Source organism: Pelophylax lessonae, assembly GCF_965119305.1.
Source record: "Pelophylax lessonae genome assembly, chromosome: 13".
NCBI lineage: Eukaryota > Metazoa > Chordata > Amphibia > Anura > Ranidae > Pelophylax > Pelophylax lessonae.
Window position 1 is genome coordinate 123,567,125 of NC_138780.1, and position 18,682 is coordinate 123,585,806.

General features: G+C 42.4%; 1 protein-coding gene across 1 annotated transcript in view; it reads right to left on the reverse strand.

Annotated features, from left to right (window-relative positions):
* ZNF106 (zinc finger protein 106) overlaps positions 1-18,682 on the reverse strand; it is a 110,085-nt gene that overhangs the window by 38,615 nt on the left and 52,788 nt on the right. The window contains exons 7-13 of the mRNA XM_082275520.1: positions 17,060-17,214; positions 13,923-13,983; positions 13,511-13,831; positions 9,339-10,077; positions 8,440-8,483; positions 8,168-8,313; positions 2,881-3,015 (exon numbers count right to left, since the gene is read on the reverse strand). Of these exons, the coding sequence (XP_082131646.1) occupies positions 2,881-3,015; positions 8,168-8,313; positions 8,440-8,483; positions 9,339-10,077; positions 13,511-13,831; positions 13,923-13,983; positions 17,060-17,214 (1,601 nt within the window). The remainder of the gene's footprint in view (positions 1-2,880; positions 3,016-8,167; positions 8,314-8,439; positions 8,484-9,338; positions 10,078-13,510; positions 13,832-13,922; positions 13,984-17,059; positions 17,215-18,682) is intronic.

An 18,682-nucleotide genomic window follows, 5' to 3' on the forward strand; every position in this document is an offset into this window, starting at 1 on the left:
TGCACCAGGGCTCTGTCCTGGGACCAGTTATTTATAACTTGTTTATAAATGACATAGAGTTCGAGATAAATTGTTCAATCTCAGTGTTCGCTGATGATACAAAACTAAAGTAGGGCAATAACTTCACAACAGGATATCGCAACTTTACAAGAAGACCTAATTAACATAAAGGGGTAGGCAGTTAAATGGCAGAAGAGGTTCAATGTAGGAAAATGTAAAGTAACGCACTTGGGAGTTACAAATATGCATGTTACACACTAGGGGAAGAACCTCTGAGGAAATAGAGGATGGAAAAGGATCTGGAGATCGGGGTAGATGACAGACTCAGTAATAGCATGCAATGTCAAGCTGTAGCAAACAAAGTCAGCAGACTACTAGCATGCATTAAAAGGGTATTTACTCAAAGGATAAAACTATAATTCTACTACTTTATAAGACACTGGTTCAGCCACATCTTGAGTATGCCGCCCAGTTCTGGTCACCAATCCTCAGGAAAGATATTGGAAATATCCTCATAGCCTCTCGTTAGCCAATGAGTGCAAGTTTTCCCAGTTCATCAAGTACACGGTTCTCCATGCAACAGACCTGCAGTCAGCTGTGACAATACCAAACCTGGGGCCCCCCAGTTTTAGGGGAACAATTAAAAATCTGGAGCCCCCTGATTTTAGGGGTACCTGGTTTGTACGGAGAGCAGCGTCACTGAAGCCTTCACCCTTTTTAACTATAATCCATCGATTAATCAAATCCAACATCTCAATTGCATCCATAGCAATCACAACCTGTCTTGTGTTCCAGTTAGCATAGGACTCAAATCCCCCAATTTCCCTGTCCCAATCTCTGAAGACTCACAGTTATGAGTGGCTAGCAGGAAAAAGGCTGTGTTCATTTTGCTCTCTATCTACTATAGGCTGTGCATATGGCATTTCTTCAGAAACTGCAGTATATGGCCAGGAATTAAAACTGCCACATCAGAAGAGTCCCCTTTCAGTGAACCAAATGCTTCTTCCCGCCATCAAAAAATTACCAAAATCAAAAAGACTACAAGACTACAAGAGGTCTTCAAAGCTACATAAGATTTGGCTGCAGACTGAGGACAGTCTTCAGGGCTTCTGGCGGTGAAATATAAAATTCAAAAAACAGTAGCAAAGTCAAAAAGAAGCCGCTGTTCAGTAATGTTTCTCCCCCCTCCTCCACAGAAACTGCTACTGACAGCCCTGACCACATCCAAGAAGTGGAGAGCAATTTAATTGTCATGTTTTGGGGGGCAGGACAGAGGGAAGGGAGAATATATTCATTAAGGTGAAAAGAAGGGGAGACTTTAGGTAAAAATTATGGTTTAGGTCTCAAACTTGGAAACAAACCTAAAAGACATAATGGCCACCAGGAAGGGAACCTTACATGTGAGGTTTTCCAACGGAATGTCTCTAATCAGTTCAAAGAAGGATCTCTGAAGTACAAAGAACACAAGGTTGAAATCTCAAGGTGACATAGGAGGTCGAACTGGGGGATTTATATGAGCAACACCATGAAGAGAAATCTTCATTAGAGATTGCGACGCACAAAGGTTTCTGAAAGAAAATGCATAGGCCAAAAACCTGACCCTTGAGGGTACTCCGGGCCAGACACTGGTCAAGACTAGACTGAATAAAACCCAAAATACGAGAGATAGAGTGCTTCCTGTGGTTCAGCTAGGACAACTATAATAGGGGCCACCACAGTAAGGTGAATAACTCCCCATTAAACCACATTGTGTGCTATGTACTGCAGAAGGTCTTATTAGAAGCCAGGAACCAGTGTCAAAATACAGGGAAACCCTGTCTCACCTTATCTATAACTTTGGGCCTACTAAGGGTCCAGACTTTGCTCGTCATGGTGGGCATACGACCCAAAGAGGTCTTCAGGGTCTGTGAATTATAGAAATGGACTACAGCCCTGGACCAGTATAGCACTTTGGAGTTAAATACACATGTAGCACTTGTAATGTTTGGTTTGTAAGGGTCTCACTTGAGACAGTCTGGCCCAAAACAATTTGGCATATTCCCTGGAGTAACACAGGGGGTATCTTTCCAGAAATTTCTAGATAGCTAAGGGCAATACCCAGTCGGATCTCGAAAAAAATATCTGAATAAAAAATCCATCATCTAAGGACACTAGCAAAAAAAACTAGAATCTCACGGTGTGTGCTGGATTAAATCAGTGTGTACTAGGGGTTACCCTAGCAACTTCTTTTGCCAGTGGTAAATAACCTGAAGGTAGCCTGCATACAACCAATTGTCTATGAATACAAAACCTATGTCCTGTACTGTACGATTAGGATATAGGATTTTCATACCCCTTTTCTTGGGGTCCACTGAGGCACACAGCTCCCTCCACTCATATGTTATCATTTGCTTTTTGGACTGCTTACTACAAATAAGTGAGAGGTGGGAAGGCCTACATCCTTAAAAGAGCTGGCCTTCTGTTTTTCTATGTGATTAGTGTCCATTTTTCTTGTGTGTATTTTACGGTTAGTACAAAAATCATATTATCTGGGATAAAAGGTCCACACACCTGCGTTTTCTAAACTAGAACACAAATTTTTAAAAATACTAGAGATCAGAAACTTATATTTAGGGGTATTTTGGAGGTAAGAACAAGTGTTTCTAACATCAGAAGCACTTATTTTAATGCAATGATCTTCTAACTATGGAAGTGGCGGAGGAAGCTAAAATCTGCAATAATGACTGGGCATAGTTGGCTTGACATCTGTTGACGAACAAATTAATTTCCCGCTCTAAACATTTAAACACTGCATATTCAGATTTTAGTGCCGCTCATACACAAACATTTGAAACATTTACATTCCTTGTTCCATTGTGATAGTATTAGAGAGTAACTTACCTTAACGTCAAAGCATCGGATTGTGTAGTCACTAGATCCAGTATACAGTACTATGGTCTCCCCTCGCTTGTGTGTCACGAGGAGACAGTTCACTTTTGATGTGTGTCCTTCAAAAAGTGCCTTACATTTACGGGTCTGGATAAAAAAAAAAAAATAGGGTAAAAAAAAAAAAGTTTTACTATTATTTTAAATCTGACAGCCACATTAACCCCCTTTATATGGGACACCCCCCCCCCCCCCCTCCTGGTCAGACTAATTTTCAGATTTCAGGGCTGTCACACTTTGAATGACAATTACCCGGCAATGCAACACTGTACCCATATGACATTTTTTTTAAATTTTTGACACCCATGTAGCTGTATTTAATCACCACTGGAGTTTTTTTAATTTTTTGAAAAATGAATTTTGAAAAAAAAAAAAAAAAAAACCCACGTTTTTTAGTTGCGGTTATAACATTTTGCACATAAAATGGGATTTTTTGTACGTACCGTAAAATCCATTTCTCTAAATGTCTTAGAAGGACACAGCGCTACATAAATCATAACTACTGGGTTATATTGCCTCCTCCAGGAGTAGGACTAGGCAGAACAAAGAACACCTGGCTACGCCCATGGGCTGTCCTCAGTTTGGTATATAACCCTCCTCCCTGCTCTAGGTAATCAGTTTAGTAGCAAGCAGTATTAGAAGTATCAGAACTCCATAGAGGGGTGGGTGCTGTGTCCGTCGATCAACTCAGAGAAATGGATTTAACAGTAAGTACAAAAATCCCATTTTCTCTTTCGTTCATCGACGTACACAGTGCTCCATAAATCATAACTAGTGGGACGTCCAAAGGCATCGCCAAAAGGAAAAACTTAAGAGCCCTTAACCAGGACACAAGAACCTTATACCGGGTCACAGGAGCCCCGTCTGAAAAATAAAAGTTTAAAGAAAAACAACCCTCAAGAGGGACCAGCCCCTCTTAAACAGCAGCCTGCAAAACTTTGCGGCAAAGAAGCATCCACCGATGTCAAAGTAACTACCTTATAGAATTTTGTGAAGGTATGCACCAACGACCAAGTGGCCGTCTTGCAAACTGGCGATATTGATGCCTGATGACGGAAGGCCCAAGAAGCACTCAGCGCCCGAGTAGAATGCGCCATGACAGGGAAAGGTGGAACGTGACCTTTATTTGAATAGGCCTGAGTCACTGTCTGTCTGAACCATCTGGAGATGGTAGCCAAAGAATCGGCTAGCCCTTTTCTTGGTCTGTCCGTAACCACAAAAAGCGAGTCTGACCTCCGAAAGGACTCAGTAGCTGCCAGATACACCCAAACCGCACGATACAAGGTATGCAAAGCAAGTTCCTTGGGATGAGCCGGCTTGGGACACAAGGAAGGCAACACAATGTCTTCATTCAAATGGGAGTCAAAGACAACTTTGGGCAGGAATGATGGACAGGGACGAAGAACCACTTTATCCCTATGGACCACTAAATAGGGACTGCACCAGAATAATGCCACCAATTCCGATACCCTGTGGGCCAAGGTAATAGCCACTAAGAGTGTCACCTTTTAGGATAACGTAGGCAAGAGAATCTCCCAAATATTCTCAAATAAGGGTTTCTGGAGAACCAAAAGTACCAAATTTAAATCCCATGGTGGCAAAAGAGACCGTACAGGTGAAGCCACGTGTCAAACCCCCTGAATAAAAAGGTACAAACTAAAGAGTGCCTGGCTAGCGGTCGCTGAAAGAAGATTGCCAGGGCAGACACGTGGCCCTTGATGGTACTCAAAGGCCAACTTCTGATCAACGCTCTGTTGAAGAAACGTTAAGATCTGAGCCACAGAAAAGGATCAAGGATGAGTGCCAATCAACTCACACCAAGAAATATACGCTTTCCACGTACGATGGTATATCTTGCTGAAAGACTACTTTCTCGCCTTCACCATAGTAGAGATCACTGATCCAGACAGACCTCTATCCCTCAGTACCTAGATTTCAATAGCTAAGCCATTAAAACCAGTGACTGTAAAGCAGGATGGTAGATCAGCCCTTGGGACAAATGGTCTTCTCTGAGAGGAAGCCCCCCAAGGGACATTTATGGCCACCAGAGTAATTGGAAGATCCTCGCCCTTGATTCCTCGCACGAATTGCTGAAAAAGCCTGAGCCAAGGATGACACTGGCCTTAATGTGGCCCTTGGACGCCTGTGGCGTCTGCCAGAGGAACCCATGATCGCACCACGAACCTCTGTATCCTCCTGGTAAAGGAGCTGCATGTAGGACTGTGCAAACAGAACTGTCTTGAAGGTGGATACCACCAGACTCAGAACCTGTCTGCAAAGTGGGAGAGAGAACTATCTGTGTGACAGTAGCCGGTAAATCACAGCCCGTGGTTCCTTAAGTTTGACCAGAGGAAGGACCACCCTGGTCAGAATTAGAATCAGACCTATAAAAATCAATTCCCTAGACAGGGATAGGGGGTACCTTAGGTAGTTTGGACATCACCTGAACCTTTGCAGCAATTAAATCCGCACAAGGAGACTCAGGACCTAAAAAAACCTGAAAAGGACTAGCTTTATCCCCCTTTCTGGGTACCCCCAAAAGAATCATTTCGTGGATCCCCTTGATGCTCATGAAGGAGGTCGACGAGTCCGGAAACCAGCGAAGATGTTCCCCCACCCCAATAATAGGGTGAGAGCAGACCTTCATGATGAAGGGGTCTTGTCTGAGGGTCCAGAGAAGCTAGCTCTAGGCTCACCAGACCAAGGATGCTTGGAACCTCCCGGGGAAGATTTGAAAGATCTATTTCCCTTATTCTCCGTCCCAGAAGCAAGAAAGAATTTTCTATGTGCTGAGAAGGAGGGCCCTGGTCTGCGACAAGGCTCCCTCCCTTTCCTAGACTATGGCAGAAAGGTACTCTACCTCTCTCCCCCCCCCCCCCCCCCATGATACTCTTAATGATGTCATCCAGGGTAGCACCAAACAGGCGATCGCCTTGAAAGGGAAGATCAATGAGAACTTTCTTAAAGGCTTGGTCTGCGGACCAATTCTTAAGCCACAGCGTGTGCCTAGTCACCACTGCTGAAACAGTAGGAGCTGCATCACAAATAAACTGCAGCCCATGGACCAACTGGTTCGCTAAATCAACATAAGCAGCGGGATTCTGCTCACCCTCCAGACCCTGGTGCAAAAGCTTGGCCCATTCAGTTAGGGTATGAGACACCACAGCTGAGACAAAGACTGGCTGCAATGTCAAACCAGCCATAGTAAACATGCTGTGTGCCACAGCCTCCGCTTTCCTGTCAGCCGGCTCCTTAAAGGTCCCGGATTCCTCTACTGGGTTTATGATAGCTATGTTCATCCTGGAAACCGCCGCATCCTCCATTTTTAAAGTGTCACGCACGCCAGTGATAAGTGCGTCTAACAGCATTTTTTAAAATCGCTGCTGCGACCATGGAGGAATCATCCTCACTATTGGATGTATCCTGGGGTGTGATATTAAGCCCCCCTGGATGGGCAGCGTCCACGGCGGCATCAGGCTCAGAATCAGATGAGACAGACTAAGCAGGGAAAGACAGGGGATGCTTCCTCCTGGGCCTTTGCTCACAAGCCACTTCCACCCGGGACACTAAGGACTGCAGGACCACAGTCAGTGCAACCATAGGAACAGAGAGACAGAGAGAGAGAGACAGAGAGAGAGAGAGACAGAGAGAGAGAGAGACAGAGAGAGAGAGAGAGACAGAGCCACAGAGAGACAGAGAGCTCTGGGACTCACCTGCACTATACCCACACTGCAAATAGTGGGGCATGCACCTAGGGGTCTCCTACACTGGGACCTCTCCAGACTACCAGGGCAGGACACATTTTCCCAGGACCCTTACAGAGTGGGGATAGCGGGGGAGACCCCAGGGGTCTCCGCTGCATTCTCTGCCCTGGAACCCCCCACCAGCCTCCAGGTCCAGACGGGGGAAAGGGAGTGGGGGAAGCCCAGCTCCCTGAGGGATTTTTAAGGGTGGGAGGAGAGAACCTGCAGGCAGGTCCAACCGTCCCTAGAGGTTACCTACGTCCACTTCAAAAAAAATGCACCACTTCCATGGTGCGGGTAACGCTCTATATAGAATCCTCGTCACCGAAGTAGGGGAGCTGTCAGCCAAGGGACCACTGCAACTCAGACCCAAGCACACAGGCAAGTACTGAGTAGTCAAACGTCCGAATCGTGAGAGAACGCTGCAGTGTGCCCCTTCCTGCTTACGTTCCACTCGGACCGGAAGGGACGTTACTGGCGCTACTGTAAACCGGAAATTGTGTCAACATGTTTCGCCCCTCCCAGTGGGCGTTATCACAGATGTACTCATTCGGATGTTGGCCTATTCAGTACTTGCCTGATGTCTATCATTATTAGGATATGCGAATACATGCCTGATGCACTGTAAGTGTTACTCTCCTTTTACCTATTAAATTGCTGAACGTATTACACTATGGAATTTCTCTGTTTTCCTTTGCCCTGAGTGATGACCATTGGGGGACCAGTATAAAAATTCCAATATCTCTGCTGCCCTTTGTGACCATCAAAGAAGAATCTTAAGAAGTGCCAAACACTTACCAGTTTTAAGTTTTATTGACCCACATGCAGTACTGCTAAGGGGACCACGTCATCTGGTAAGTGCATTCACAGGTGGGGTGTGGATCACAACAGATTGAATGAGGAAGCACGGATTGACACTGTTTATTTAGAAGAGAGCACTGGGAACGTAATATATTCCTTCACTGGACACATGCTTATTTTGGACATTTAATTATTTGTGTTATTTTATATATTTTTTTTTGCACAAAAATTTCACTGGACACATGCTTGTCAATATTTTGGTTTTCATCTTTTGGGGAATATCCTGTTTGATAAAAACATTTCACTAAGATGATTCTTGATTTTGAGCACAAAAGATTTATAGAGAGTGAATATTTATTTTTTCACTATTTTGCGCTGTGTTATTTGTTTCTTCATAATTGATCACATGGTGATGATACAGCTGCAAATAATCTAGCAATGTTCACATAGCGCAGGGAGGATGTTTGGTTATATATACTACAAATGATTAGTTACAGCGCTCACATGGTACCATAGTCCGGTGGACACAGCAGGTCACAGATTGCACCACTGCATGGCCCCTAGGACCTGCAGTTAGCACCAAAGGAAAGATTTCATATGCCTACAGGTTTTATCTTTTTTTTTTTTTTTTTATTGCATAGGTTACAACTGCAAAGTAGCAGCTCCAAGAACTACTGTAATTTTTTTTTTTTTCTTACCACCAGATTGTAGGCCCGCACTTTCTTGTCAGCAGAACAGGTGTAGAGGGTTCTACAGTAAACCTGCATGGCATTTACTGAAGCCTGGTGTCCTTCAAAGCTGCCTTCTGTAGGTTCCTCATCTTCTCCAGGATCCGATGATACTTCTACCAAATACAATGAGCAGTGATAATGAGGGCATAGCTAAAAAGAGGGCATTCACTGCAAAAAAAAAAAAAAGAAAGATAATTTGCAAAATAATAAACTCTATGAAGCAGCAATAACACACTCACCAGAAGAATTCTTTGTTCCTGGGGTAGAAGCTCTCTGCTCCATGCTGCACAGGGTAAGAAACAAATTATTGAAGCAAATGGCAAGTTGTTGATTTTTTCAGTTTATAATACATTATCTTCTTTTTATATAAAGGAATACATCAAGCTACAGTATTTCAGTGTATAAACATCACTTATAAAACATTATGCACATAGAAGAGCAAACCTGACAGACTTTACAAATTCTGGGTCATAACACTGAAAAATTACCAACAGCTAACAGATCTCTTCTAAAGCATGTGTTGTAGGAACTTCCATCTTCTCCCAGTCTTCCTTCCGAAGTTGGATTCCTCGGCCACTTGATTGGTTAGGCCATGAGGACATAAATCCTGTGCATGTGCATGGGAGTTACACCAGGTTTGCACAGAGCTGGGCCATTAATGCAAGCTGAGCTGCGCATTTGCCGCTCTGTGTAAATCAATGTCAACACGCAGAAAGATAAAATTATGACAGAGACCAAATTGATCTCTTCTGTCATAAAAAACAAGCCTGTCAGCAATCTTAAATTTTTAACTTTTTTCTGCTATAAAACTACATGTACTTTTCAGTCTCTTAAAATGCTGAAGGTATGACCAGGCCAGCACCATTTGTACTATTATTATTTCAGTCCAACGACCTGATTTGAATAACACTTCTTGTGGGAAATCAGTAATCTCTTTACAGAGGTCTGACATGTCCCCTACTGTGTCAAAGTCAAAGCTCTCCATTCAGCAGGGAGCATGAGCTTTGGAGCAGAGGCTGTGTTGGACCTCTGCTACGAGACCACTTCTTCCACACACCTTTGTCAACTGAGCCTTTACTTTTAAAAAGTTCCGCAAACTGCATTATCTTCACATCAAGACATTTTAACACTTGCTCACCTTCTCAACGTTTCCTCTGTGTAGTTTGTGCCGAGTTCACTGGTGGAGGTTACTTCATCGTTCTTATCTAAGCTGCCCAGTTTTGGACAGGCTGCCGGGTCAGTTTTGGTTGGACTGTCTGGTTTTTCCTCATTGGAATCTATCTCTACCACCTCATAGCGAGGTTTTGGTAATTCCATCATTTCAATACTGGAATCACTGGCATTGACATCTTTGTTAATTTCGCCATCCTGTGACGCAGCATCTACCTCTAGAGGAGTTGAAGTGCTGACTGTGGCTTCCTTTGAAAGTTTTCTACACTTTACTTTTCTAACAGGCTTGCTGACATCCTGCTCAGTGTCACTGTTTTCAGGCACATGTGCAGCACGTAAGGTCTTCTTTTTTCGCAGTTTCTTCTTTTTCTTGCCTACCTTAGAATCTGCTGAAATCAAAGCTGAATCTATATTCTCCGAAGGGGCTAATGGACAGTCAGTATCTTTTGCTGAAACACTGAGAGGAAGAGTTTGGCCTTGAAGTGGACTGGTCACAGAAGCAGGTGGATCATAAGAAGGGCCCACTTCCTTCTTTGGTAAGAAAACTGGAGTTGGTAATAAATCATGAGGTGGTGATGTAGCAGCTGAAACATACTGCCTTTCATTAGATGATTCTGTATTAAGAACAGGAAACGCGCTTGTAAGCTCAGAAAGAGACATAGAAGCTGTAATAACTGGATATACCGGTGTATTTTGACCATCCACACCTAGATAAAAAATAAAAAAAATGATGTATGCATAAAATGGTAAATTTGAAAATACAATAAAATATTATTAGAGCTTCACTCTTCAATCTACTAATGTAAAATGACATTTACCTCACATCGCAGCCTTTGTTGCCCTACACTCTTATTTATCCATTCACATCTTTTTCACTCAGTAATTAAAGCTGACCACACAAATATACATATAGCCATACACGCCAATACTGTACATAAACTGTTAGAATGTGTTGGGATAAATCAGTATTGAGGAAGGGGCAGTCTGTGGCCCTCGTGGAAGTACCAGTAGCAGAAAAATCTCTCATTTTCTAGATAAGGGTAAGAAAAAACTTCGCTAAAAACCCTTAGCTAAAAAAAAAAAAAAAAAAAAAAAAAAAGTAAATGATTGCTGCACGAATCATTAATGCTTAAAAGTCCTAGTCAAATCCTCTAGGGGCACATAGCACTTGGTCCTCATCTGATCTTTGGCCACATTGTGAAATAAAAGCACGTTTAGTTCTGTGCGTGTTGTGCTCTCCCGCAGACTGAAGCCCAATTTATGGGCGTTGCTATAGGGAAGCTACAGGGGTTGGACAAAAATATGGAAACAATTAATGATCTGCCAAGGTGATAATGCTCTGATTCACACAGCTGGTGTTCTCAAATCGTGGTTTGACGAGCTGGCAGACAAAGTCTTGCACCTTCCCTGGGTGCCGCAGTCCCCAGACCTCCATATCATACAGCCACTATAGTCAATTTTGGAGAACAAGGTTTGGGTCCAACACCACATTAGGTAACAATTTTGTTTTTACCTGGTGTTTCCATAATTTTGTCCAACCTCTGTATGTTACAGATGGCAGTGATAGATCCCAGCCACTGCCACAGATATGTGACCGCATAGCACCCTGCCACTAACCTGCCACTGTCAAAAGTATGCGACGGTGGCACTTTCAGCCCCCCCATACACAAAGATTTACTAGCCCGCAAGACAATAGTCTATGTGCCAGCAGATAAAGCCTAGTACACACAGGCTGAATGTCGGGCAGCATAGGCCAATTCAACCCGCCGAAATTCAGCCCATGTGTACAGCAGCCGGTCGAACATAAGCCGACCAAACTGTTGAAGGGTAATGACCGAAAAAGGTCTGCAGATTGGCTCTCGATTAGCGCTCTCAGGTAATGGATGAGAGCGCTGACTGAAGTGTTCTGGAGGGGTGCTGCCCCCTTGTCAGAATACAATAGCACAGCAGAGGAGACCGCTGTACTAACATCGGATTGTTAGTACAGCTGCCCCGACATAAGGTGTAGGATTTTTTGCAGGCTAAAAGGGAAAACAAATTAGTAGTGTGTAGGAGACTTTAGTGTAATAGTCACGGGAGTCAGTTACCTCTGCAATTAGCCCTTTGCACACCTTGATTGTGTTTAAACACACCCGAGAGCCAGCCTTTAGGGCACCAAACAATAGTATTGAAATGAAAGTTACAATTTTTATTCAATAAACAATACACTAAAATACCACAATTCATATAGTACAATTTTCTTTTTCAAAAGGACGGACGTCCTTTATACATCTTGAGTATAGTTTTTCTGACACTGTGCAAGGTAACCTTCTCTACATGACTATTCATTTTAAGGTATACTAAAGCATGTTAAACATACAATCTGCCTTTTCAGTAATCAAGTCATCAATTAATTTCAAACAAAAAAAGGTAGTCTTTTCCTAAGCATGTTTCACAATTTAGGTTCCTCAGGAGGATTGAAGGTGGTTAATATTGCACAATTGCCCTTCTAAACACACACACAATGTGTTTTGTAATGGAAAAACACACCATTCACAATATCTGCTGTGCTTTATTAATCTTGACCTTAAGTCAGGCCATAGGCGGCGCAAATTTCTTACCTGCAACCACGGGTTGCAGGAAAGAAATTTGCACTATTCCCTCATCAAAACACAGTGCCGACCAGAAAATCTCTCCTGCCAAGCAAACTTGGTATATTCAGCCTACCCCCCAAACGGTTCGAATCTGAGCCGGTTCCTGCTGAGGCGGCCAAGATTAGTCTATGGACGGCCTAAGAAATGTCTAATATTCACCAAACAACAATATTTTAGAGGTTTACTGTACAATACAGTAATGTGTATTCAAAGAGTGAGGATTCTTTTAAAGTCAAAATTTAGCTATACCAGTAATGAAGTATGTCCCACATCATTCAGGCAGCTGTATCCTGGAGAAACCTTTGCTGCAGAGGTTGATAGCTTGTGTCTCCAGACTGAACAGATGTAAAAAGTTGTGCCAGGTCCCCCCCCCCCTTCTCTATTGAGAAAAGTACATTAATTTCACTGCCTGTAACAGGATCTCTGAATTGGGGAGAGGATCCTGTGACTTTCCCTCATTTAGAGATTGTGGTACAAGCAGTGTAAGCAATGTAAAAACTTATCCCAACGGAGGATCAAAGAGGGAGAGGGCCCTAATGTGACTTTTTCACAACAGCTCAGCCCTAAGCCCAAAGCTATTAACCATCGAAATGTTGAGATTTCAGAGACAGGAAGAGCACGGAGCATCCCTGCAGTGAAGAGAAGAACACTTCAGAATCCAGGTGCCTGCATGATGTGGAACCTACTTCATTACACGCCAAGTCATGAGATTAAATCTATATATCAATCTAATATCAAACTAATATAATCAAAGCATACAATAAAAAGGGAAACTCTCAGTTTTATGGAGCAGTGCAAAATGAAGGGCCAGATGGAGGCTGTAATTCTTATGGGCATGGATCTGCTTGGCATTGGAATGGCCCACTGCCCTGGACCTATATAGCACTTTGCGGCTAACTACACCAGCTGCTGCATGTGTCAAGGTTAGCGTGGAATGCAAGATTCAGTGCCCAAAGCAAACATTACAGGCAACTCCACTTTGTTGTGGGGTCCAGGTGTGGTGCCAAGGTGTACTCAAGGGTCACAGATCCAGGAAAACTGCTAGTGAGCCATGAAGTCTTTAGGCAGTCAGATCTTCTTAGAAGTGTCAGCTGAAGGACATGAATTTAGTAGGAAATTATTTTCCAAAAGGAGAAGGCGTCCATAAGCTAAGGACTGGGAGGGGTTATATGGGGACACTAAGGGGATTTTGCCAGTGTTCAATCACTTGAATGTAGCGGCACATAATCCGTGGTCTATTAATCAGACATTAGTTTCAGAGATCACCACCAAAAAAAGAAGCAATGGCAAGACGCCAGATACAAAACTAACTGATTTTGCACATTTATATTTAAAAGTTCTGCAAAGATTATCTACTTCAGTCATGAGTTATTTGTGAATTTTTTATATTTTCCCTTTGGGAATATTTTGTAGGGATGTGCTCATCCCAACTACTTGTAAATAATTTTATTGTACATCAAATTTTTAAAGTATTACAAATCTTTTTGTGTATTCCAAATCAACATACCATTAGGCTCTGCTGGTGCAGTTGCTTGTAATGGGGGAGTGGAGAGGTTTCTATCTGCTGCCTCAGGCAACATTGGTTCTTGTTTAATTGTTACAGATGAATCAGGTGTTGCAGTTTCAGAAGGAGCCGGAAGTATGGCTGCTGGTGTAAAAGTGAGGACTGGAGGTGGTAGGAGAGAGCTGGCTGGGGTCTGGGTAGTAAGAAAAGGTGGCGTCTCCAACTGAAAAGGAAGCACATTTCTGGATTGGACAGCTGGCGATTGTGGACCTTGAGCTGTATTGTTTCCTCCCTCCTCTGCATCAATGGCTAAACCAAGGGTTCCTATTCAAAAATTAAAGAGTGGGGAAATATTATGCTCTCATATCAACAACAGTTACCTGCACACGGTTTACTTTTTGCCATAATTTTGTACCTTGGAGACCCTGAAGAATCTGAATTCTCTGTGTCCTTAAAGTGCCCATTTCCACTGTAATCTGTAAAAGGAGGACAATTTTAAAAATACTTATAAAATCAACAATATTAACAACTTAAAAAGGAATTATGTTAACATTTTCTAGAATTATAGTAAATTACAAAGTTTGTCAGTTTTAGCAGGGTTAAACATATTCCAGGTGGCAGGCATCCAATACACCAATGACATTTCAGCTAGAGTCCATTTTAAACGAAATCCCGGACACCCTCTGAAAAAGTTTGCTGGGTCTCATTTACTGACACATGGGTCTATTTATAAAACTTTTGTTGGACAAATTTTACAAGCAATCAAGGCAGCACAAACTTTCCCAAATGCGGCACACTCAATTTTGAAGGAGTCAGATATATTAAAAAAAGGGAACGATTCCAAAACCTACATATTATAGGCCTCAATATACAAGCAGTTATCCAATCCCTCCTAACCACTCGCTTTCCCTATGTTTGGACACAACACTCCATGAAATATCTAGGAATGCAGGTCACAATTAACTCCAAATCTCTATTTCAGGAAACCTTTATCCCTTTTTTACAGTCCTCACAAGCAGATTTATCACACCTCTCTAAATTTACTCCATCCTAGCTGAGCAGATTGGACGCTTTCAAGATGCTTAAACTCCCACAATTATTGTACCTTTTTAGATCCCTACCCTATCCCAATACCTGCTTCTTACTTCAAGAAACTCCAAGCACTATTAGGCCACTTTATCTGGTAAGGAAAATGCGCTAGATGTTCCCACATTAAACATATAAAGCACAAGTCAGTAGGAAGCCTAGGCTATGTTGACCTCAAGGATTACTACCGTATTATGCCTCATTACTAGCACAACTTAAACCTTGATTTATACCTCACTCACAGAGCATATAGAGGGATCTAGAAGCTCTTTAAGTCCTTGGTCGTACTCTCTATGACTTATTAGCACTCTTCCGTTAAGACAAATCCATATCACCCACCATACTGGCCTCTTTTTCAGCATTTTACCATCTAGGGTTCAAAGCAGCATGAAGCACATCTTTGTACCAATTACCGATCCCCTTAATCACTGACTCCCGATATCCACACTCAAACATGGGAAGCAGAAAGGCATTACACGAGTATCAGACTTATATGCATCTGGGGCATGGAAACCATTTCCAACACTTCAAAAATAATTCACTTTACCTTCTATTGGCTACTTCCAGTACAGCAGAATAGCTCATTGCCTTTTACACTCCCCTAACTTATTCCAACACATACCCAAGCTAACATGGAATTTCTGGAGAGATGAATACGCTAAAACATGAATTACATCTCCCTCCTCTATCAGCTTTTACAAGATAAGCACCAAACAGAACTCCCAGATTAAATGGGAAACGGGACTTAGGAACCTCCTTTACAAATGATTAATGGGTAGCCGCACTAAACGCCCCTTTTAAGGCTTCTAAATCTGCTAGTCTATGTGAACTAACCTACAAAATTGCCTTCTGCTGGTACAGAACTCCCCACTTACTACATACAATAGATTTGTCGTTCTCACTTACTATGGTCCGGAAATGCCCTATCGTACTATTGGTCCAACATATTTTGATTATTCCAAGAAGTTACGCACATTCAAATCATTCCATCGCCTGAGCTAGCTATTTTAAACTAGGGCATTGATGATTTTCATTGTAACAATTTTCATTGTTATCTGCAAGACTAGTCATCACCCACAACTGGCTCTCTACTACCTGTCCTATTTTCTCTGAAGAAGTTGCCCTCACTCAACTGCATTACACATACATGCATGTGTGCCTCCAGCAATGGCCGCCTCTGTGCTGTACAAGAGGAATGGTCCTCATGGTCTACCTGGTATGCTAAGGAATATGTCATTAAAAACAAATCAGGTCATGTTTAACAGAGTTATCTTCTTACTGGGCCCTATCTGTCAAGCTTCAGTTGGATACAGCGTTACTTTGTTTTCATACTGAAATAGTTTCATATGAAAATGGGTTTAAACCTGTCTGTGTAGTGTAAGAGCTTTAATTGCAACAGACTATACATTTTCTTTATTTTTACTTATATTTATTTGGCATTCTTTACAAACATGTATTGTATTACTTTTCATGCAAATCTCAATCAAAACTTATTGAAATGAAGGCAGCATGAACTTTCCCCGTATTTTCTCGAATACTATGACTTAGGGTTGCATCAATAACAATTTTTTTGAAAACTGACCGTTTTTATTAATTTTCAATAGCAAAAACAGAGAAGTATAAGACAATTAGTTTGACAAAAGCCAAAAAGGTGCCAACTTACAGGGCATTCAACAGGGCATTCAATGGACCAATGGACTTTGCACTTCCCATAGGAGCGCCGTACGTACTTTGTACTTGTACACTCTTTGGATTTGCTAAAATGTGGCATATTCTCTGACTGAAGAACTTTAGAAAAATTTACAGCAATTTGGCCACTAGATGGAGCTTTATAGGCAGTAATGGAAAAAATACAAAGAACATTTGTGCAGCCCATTCAGAGGTTAATAGAACTAATGTAGCTGTGACAGCCACATAAGTGCTTGACTATGCTCGCCCTTTTTGCCAAGCTACGTTTATAAAAGTTGTACTATAGCTTCTATGAATGAAATTTGATCTATGAATAGAGGAGGCTGACCTTTCAATCATCTATCTGTCCTGCAGTCATAGATTGCATTTATAGAAGCTATGGTGCTGGCTTCTGTGAATGGAGGAGCTGGATGGAAAGGACAGGCATAGGTATAGGTATAGTGGTGGATGAGGGGGGGAAATATCAGAAGAGGAAGAGTTCTGCTAAACCGGGAAACATCACACTGAAGGTAATATCCCTTGTGCTGATAGCTTACTGATATTATTTATTATTAAGTAAATTTGGGCTTTAGGTTAGGTATATGTGAATGAGAACGTATAAAAAATAAAAAGTAGAGGTTATCCCAATTTGACTGCAAAAATGGAAATACCCTTTAAACGTCTGTCTGAAACTTTGGAAGAATATGTAGAAAACTCCCGAACAAAGCTCTAAAGGAGAACAATCAACCTACTTGCTAACACGATTCAATATTGTCCACAAAAGGAAAAATGTTTTACCTGTTGTTTCAGAATCATTAAGCGTTGGACTTCCATGTAAGCTGTCTGTAAAGCAGTGCGGGCCTGGCTAAGGTGGTTATCAACATCCTGGAGAGAATTGTTTAGTTCTTCTTCCTTTAAAGAGATATTTAACAACTGGTCCACTTGGGAGCGCTCTGTGGGGAAGAAAAAAAAAGACAATAATGGAAGAAATGTTCTGCTTTTTAAAATTCAGCTGCAGTCATAAACCCACCAGCTATACAAAAACAGTAAGAGAAGAAGCAACATTACCCCCCCCCCCCCCTGCACAGCCAATCGTCTGATTGCTGGTATAGTACCCTGCCCTGATCCCAGGAGGTGGACCAGACCACCCAAAAAGCCCCAGCATAAGTGGAGGGGGGAGTAAGATGAGGGACAGATGAAAGGGGGGGGTGTCTAATGGAAAGGAAGGGAACCCGGGGGTCTGACCGTCCCAAGAAGGGGCCCACGTCCACCCCAAAACCTTCCAGGGGAGAGGAGGGACAGCTACTCGCCAAAGCAGGAACCGGGTGGACACCGCTCAAGACAGAACCCCTCTCCATCGAAAAGGGGGCTGTTGGCCAGGAGGAAAGCTGCGACTCGGGCCGAGGCCTGGTCGTATTCGACCTAGAGAGGCGTTTAACTCGCAGGCCAGCCCCTGTCCATTGGGGCTATGTCGCAGGGAGAGGGAGTATACCCCCTGGAACTGCACATAGGCCTAGCCATACTTTTTTTCTCCCTAGTGTCCAACTCCTGTAGGGGTCAGTATAACCCAATGGTTAAGATAATCAGGAGCTGTGTCCATCAATGAACGAAAGAGAAAAAAAGTTTTGCCTATAGTTCTACGTCAAGCTTTCAGTGTGTAAATGACAGTTAAATAGCATGCAGTGGATGTTTACTGTGACTTGCATACTAAAAGTTGAAAGTGGTAGCAAAGCCTAGCACTAACTTTTCTTAAAAAAAGAAAAAAGTTAGGCATCACGACCAAAAGCATACACAAGTGGGAATCAAAAAAAAAAATAAATATAGTGCAAAAGTCCATAAAAGGTGGGTAATTTCTTCTATGCTGTGCTGATATCAAGTGACCAAGTGCTGGTGCTTCAAAATCATAAAGTGACTTGGTGCATTAATAGTAATGCTGGCCGCTAACAAATTATAATGAGCCAAACCCACTTTATGCACACACAGGTGCTGTTATTTATGGATAGGTTGCTTCCTCCCTCTGGATGAAGGTGCTTCAGGTAGGATATAATATACTTTCTGGATTATTTTGGTGTCAGGTGAATGCACTTTATGTCAGCAGCCATCGGTCCCCTTATCTGGCTATTAAGCAATTAATTGGGGTCATAAGATTTATATTATATATTGGTCAGCGCTGATTAACCATTTTTATATCACGAGCAAAAGGTTCTCAGATAGCTGGATTAACAACAAAAGGGACAGGAAGGACGGCTGCTGCACAGCAACACCCTGATGGAAAACTGTAGTGAGCTGGTAATTTATGCTTTCTGTATATATTTCAAGGTTTAATTTTATTTTCACAGGAGAGTAACTTGACAAAAGAAATAATAATAGGAAAACATAGGAATGTTGGGATATGTTTGACTTTTTCTCACTGATTCCTCA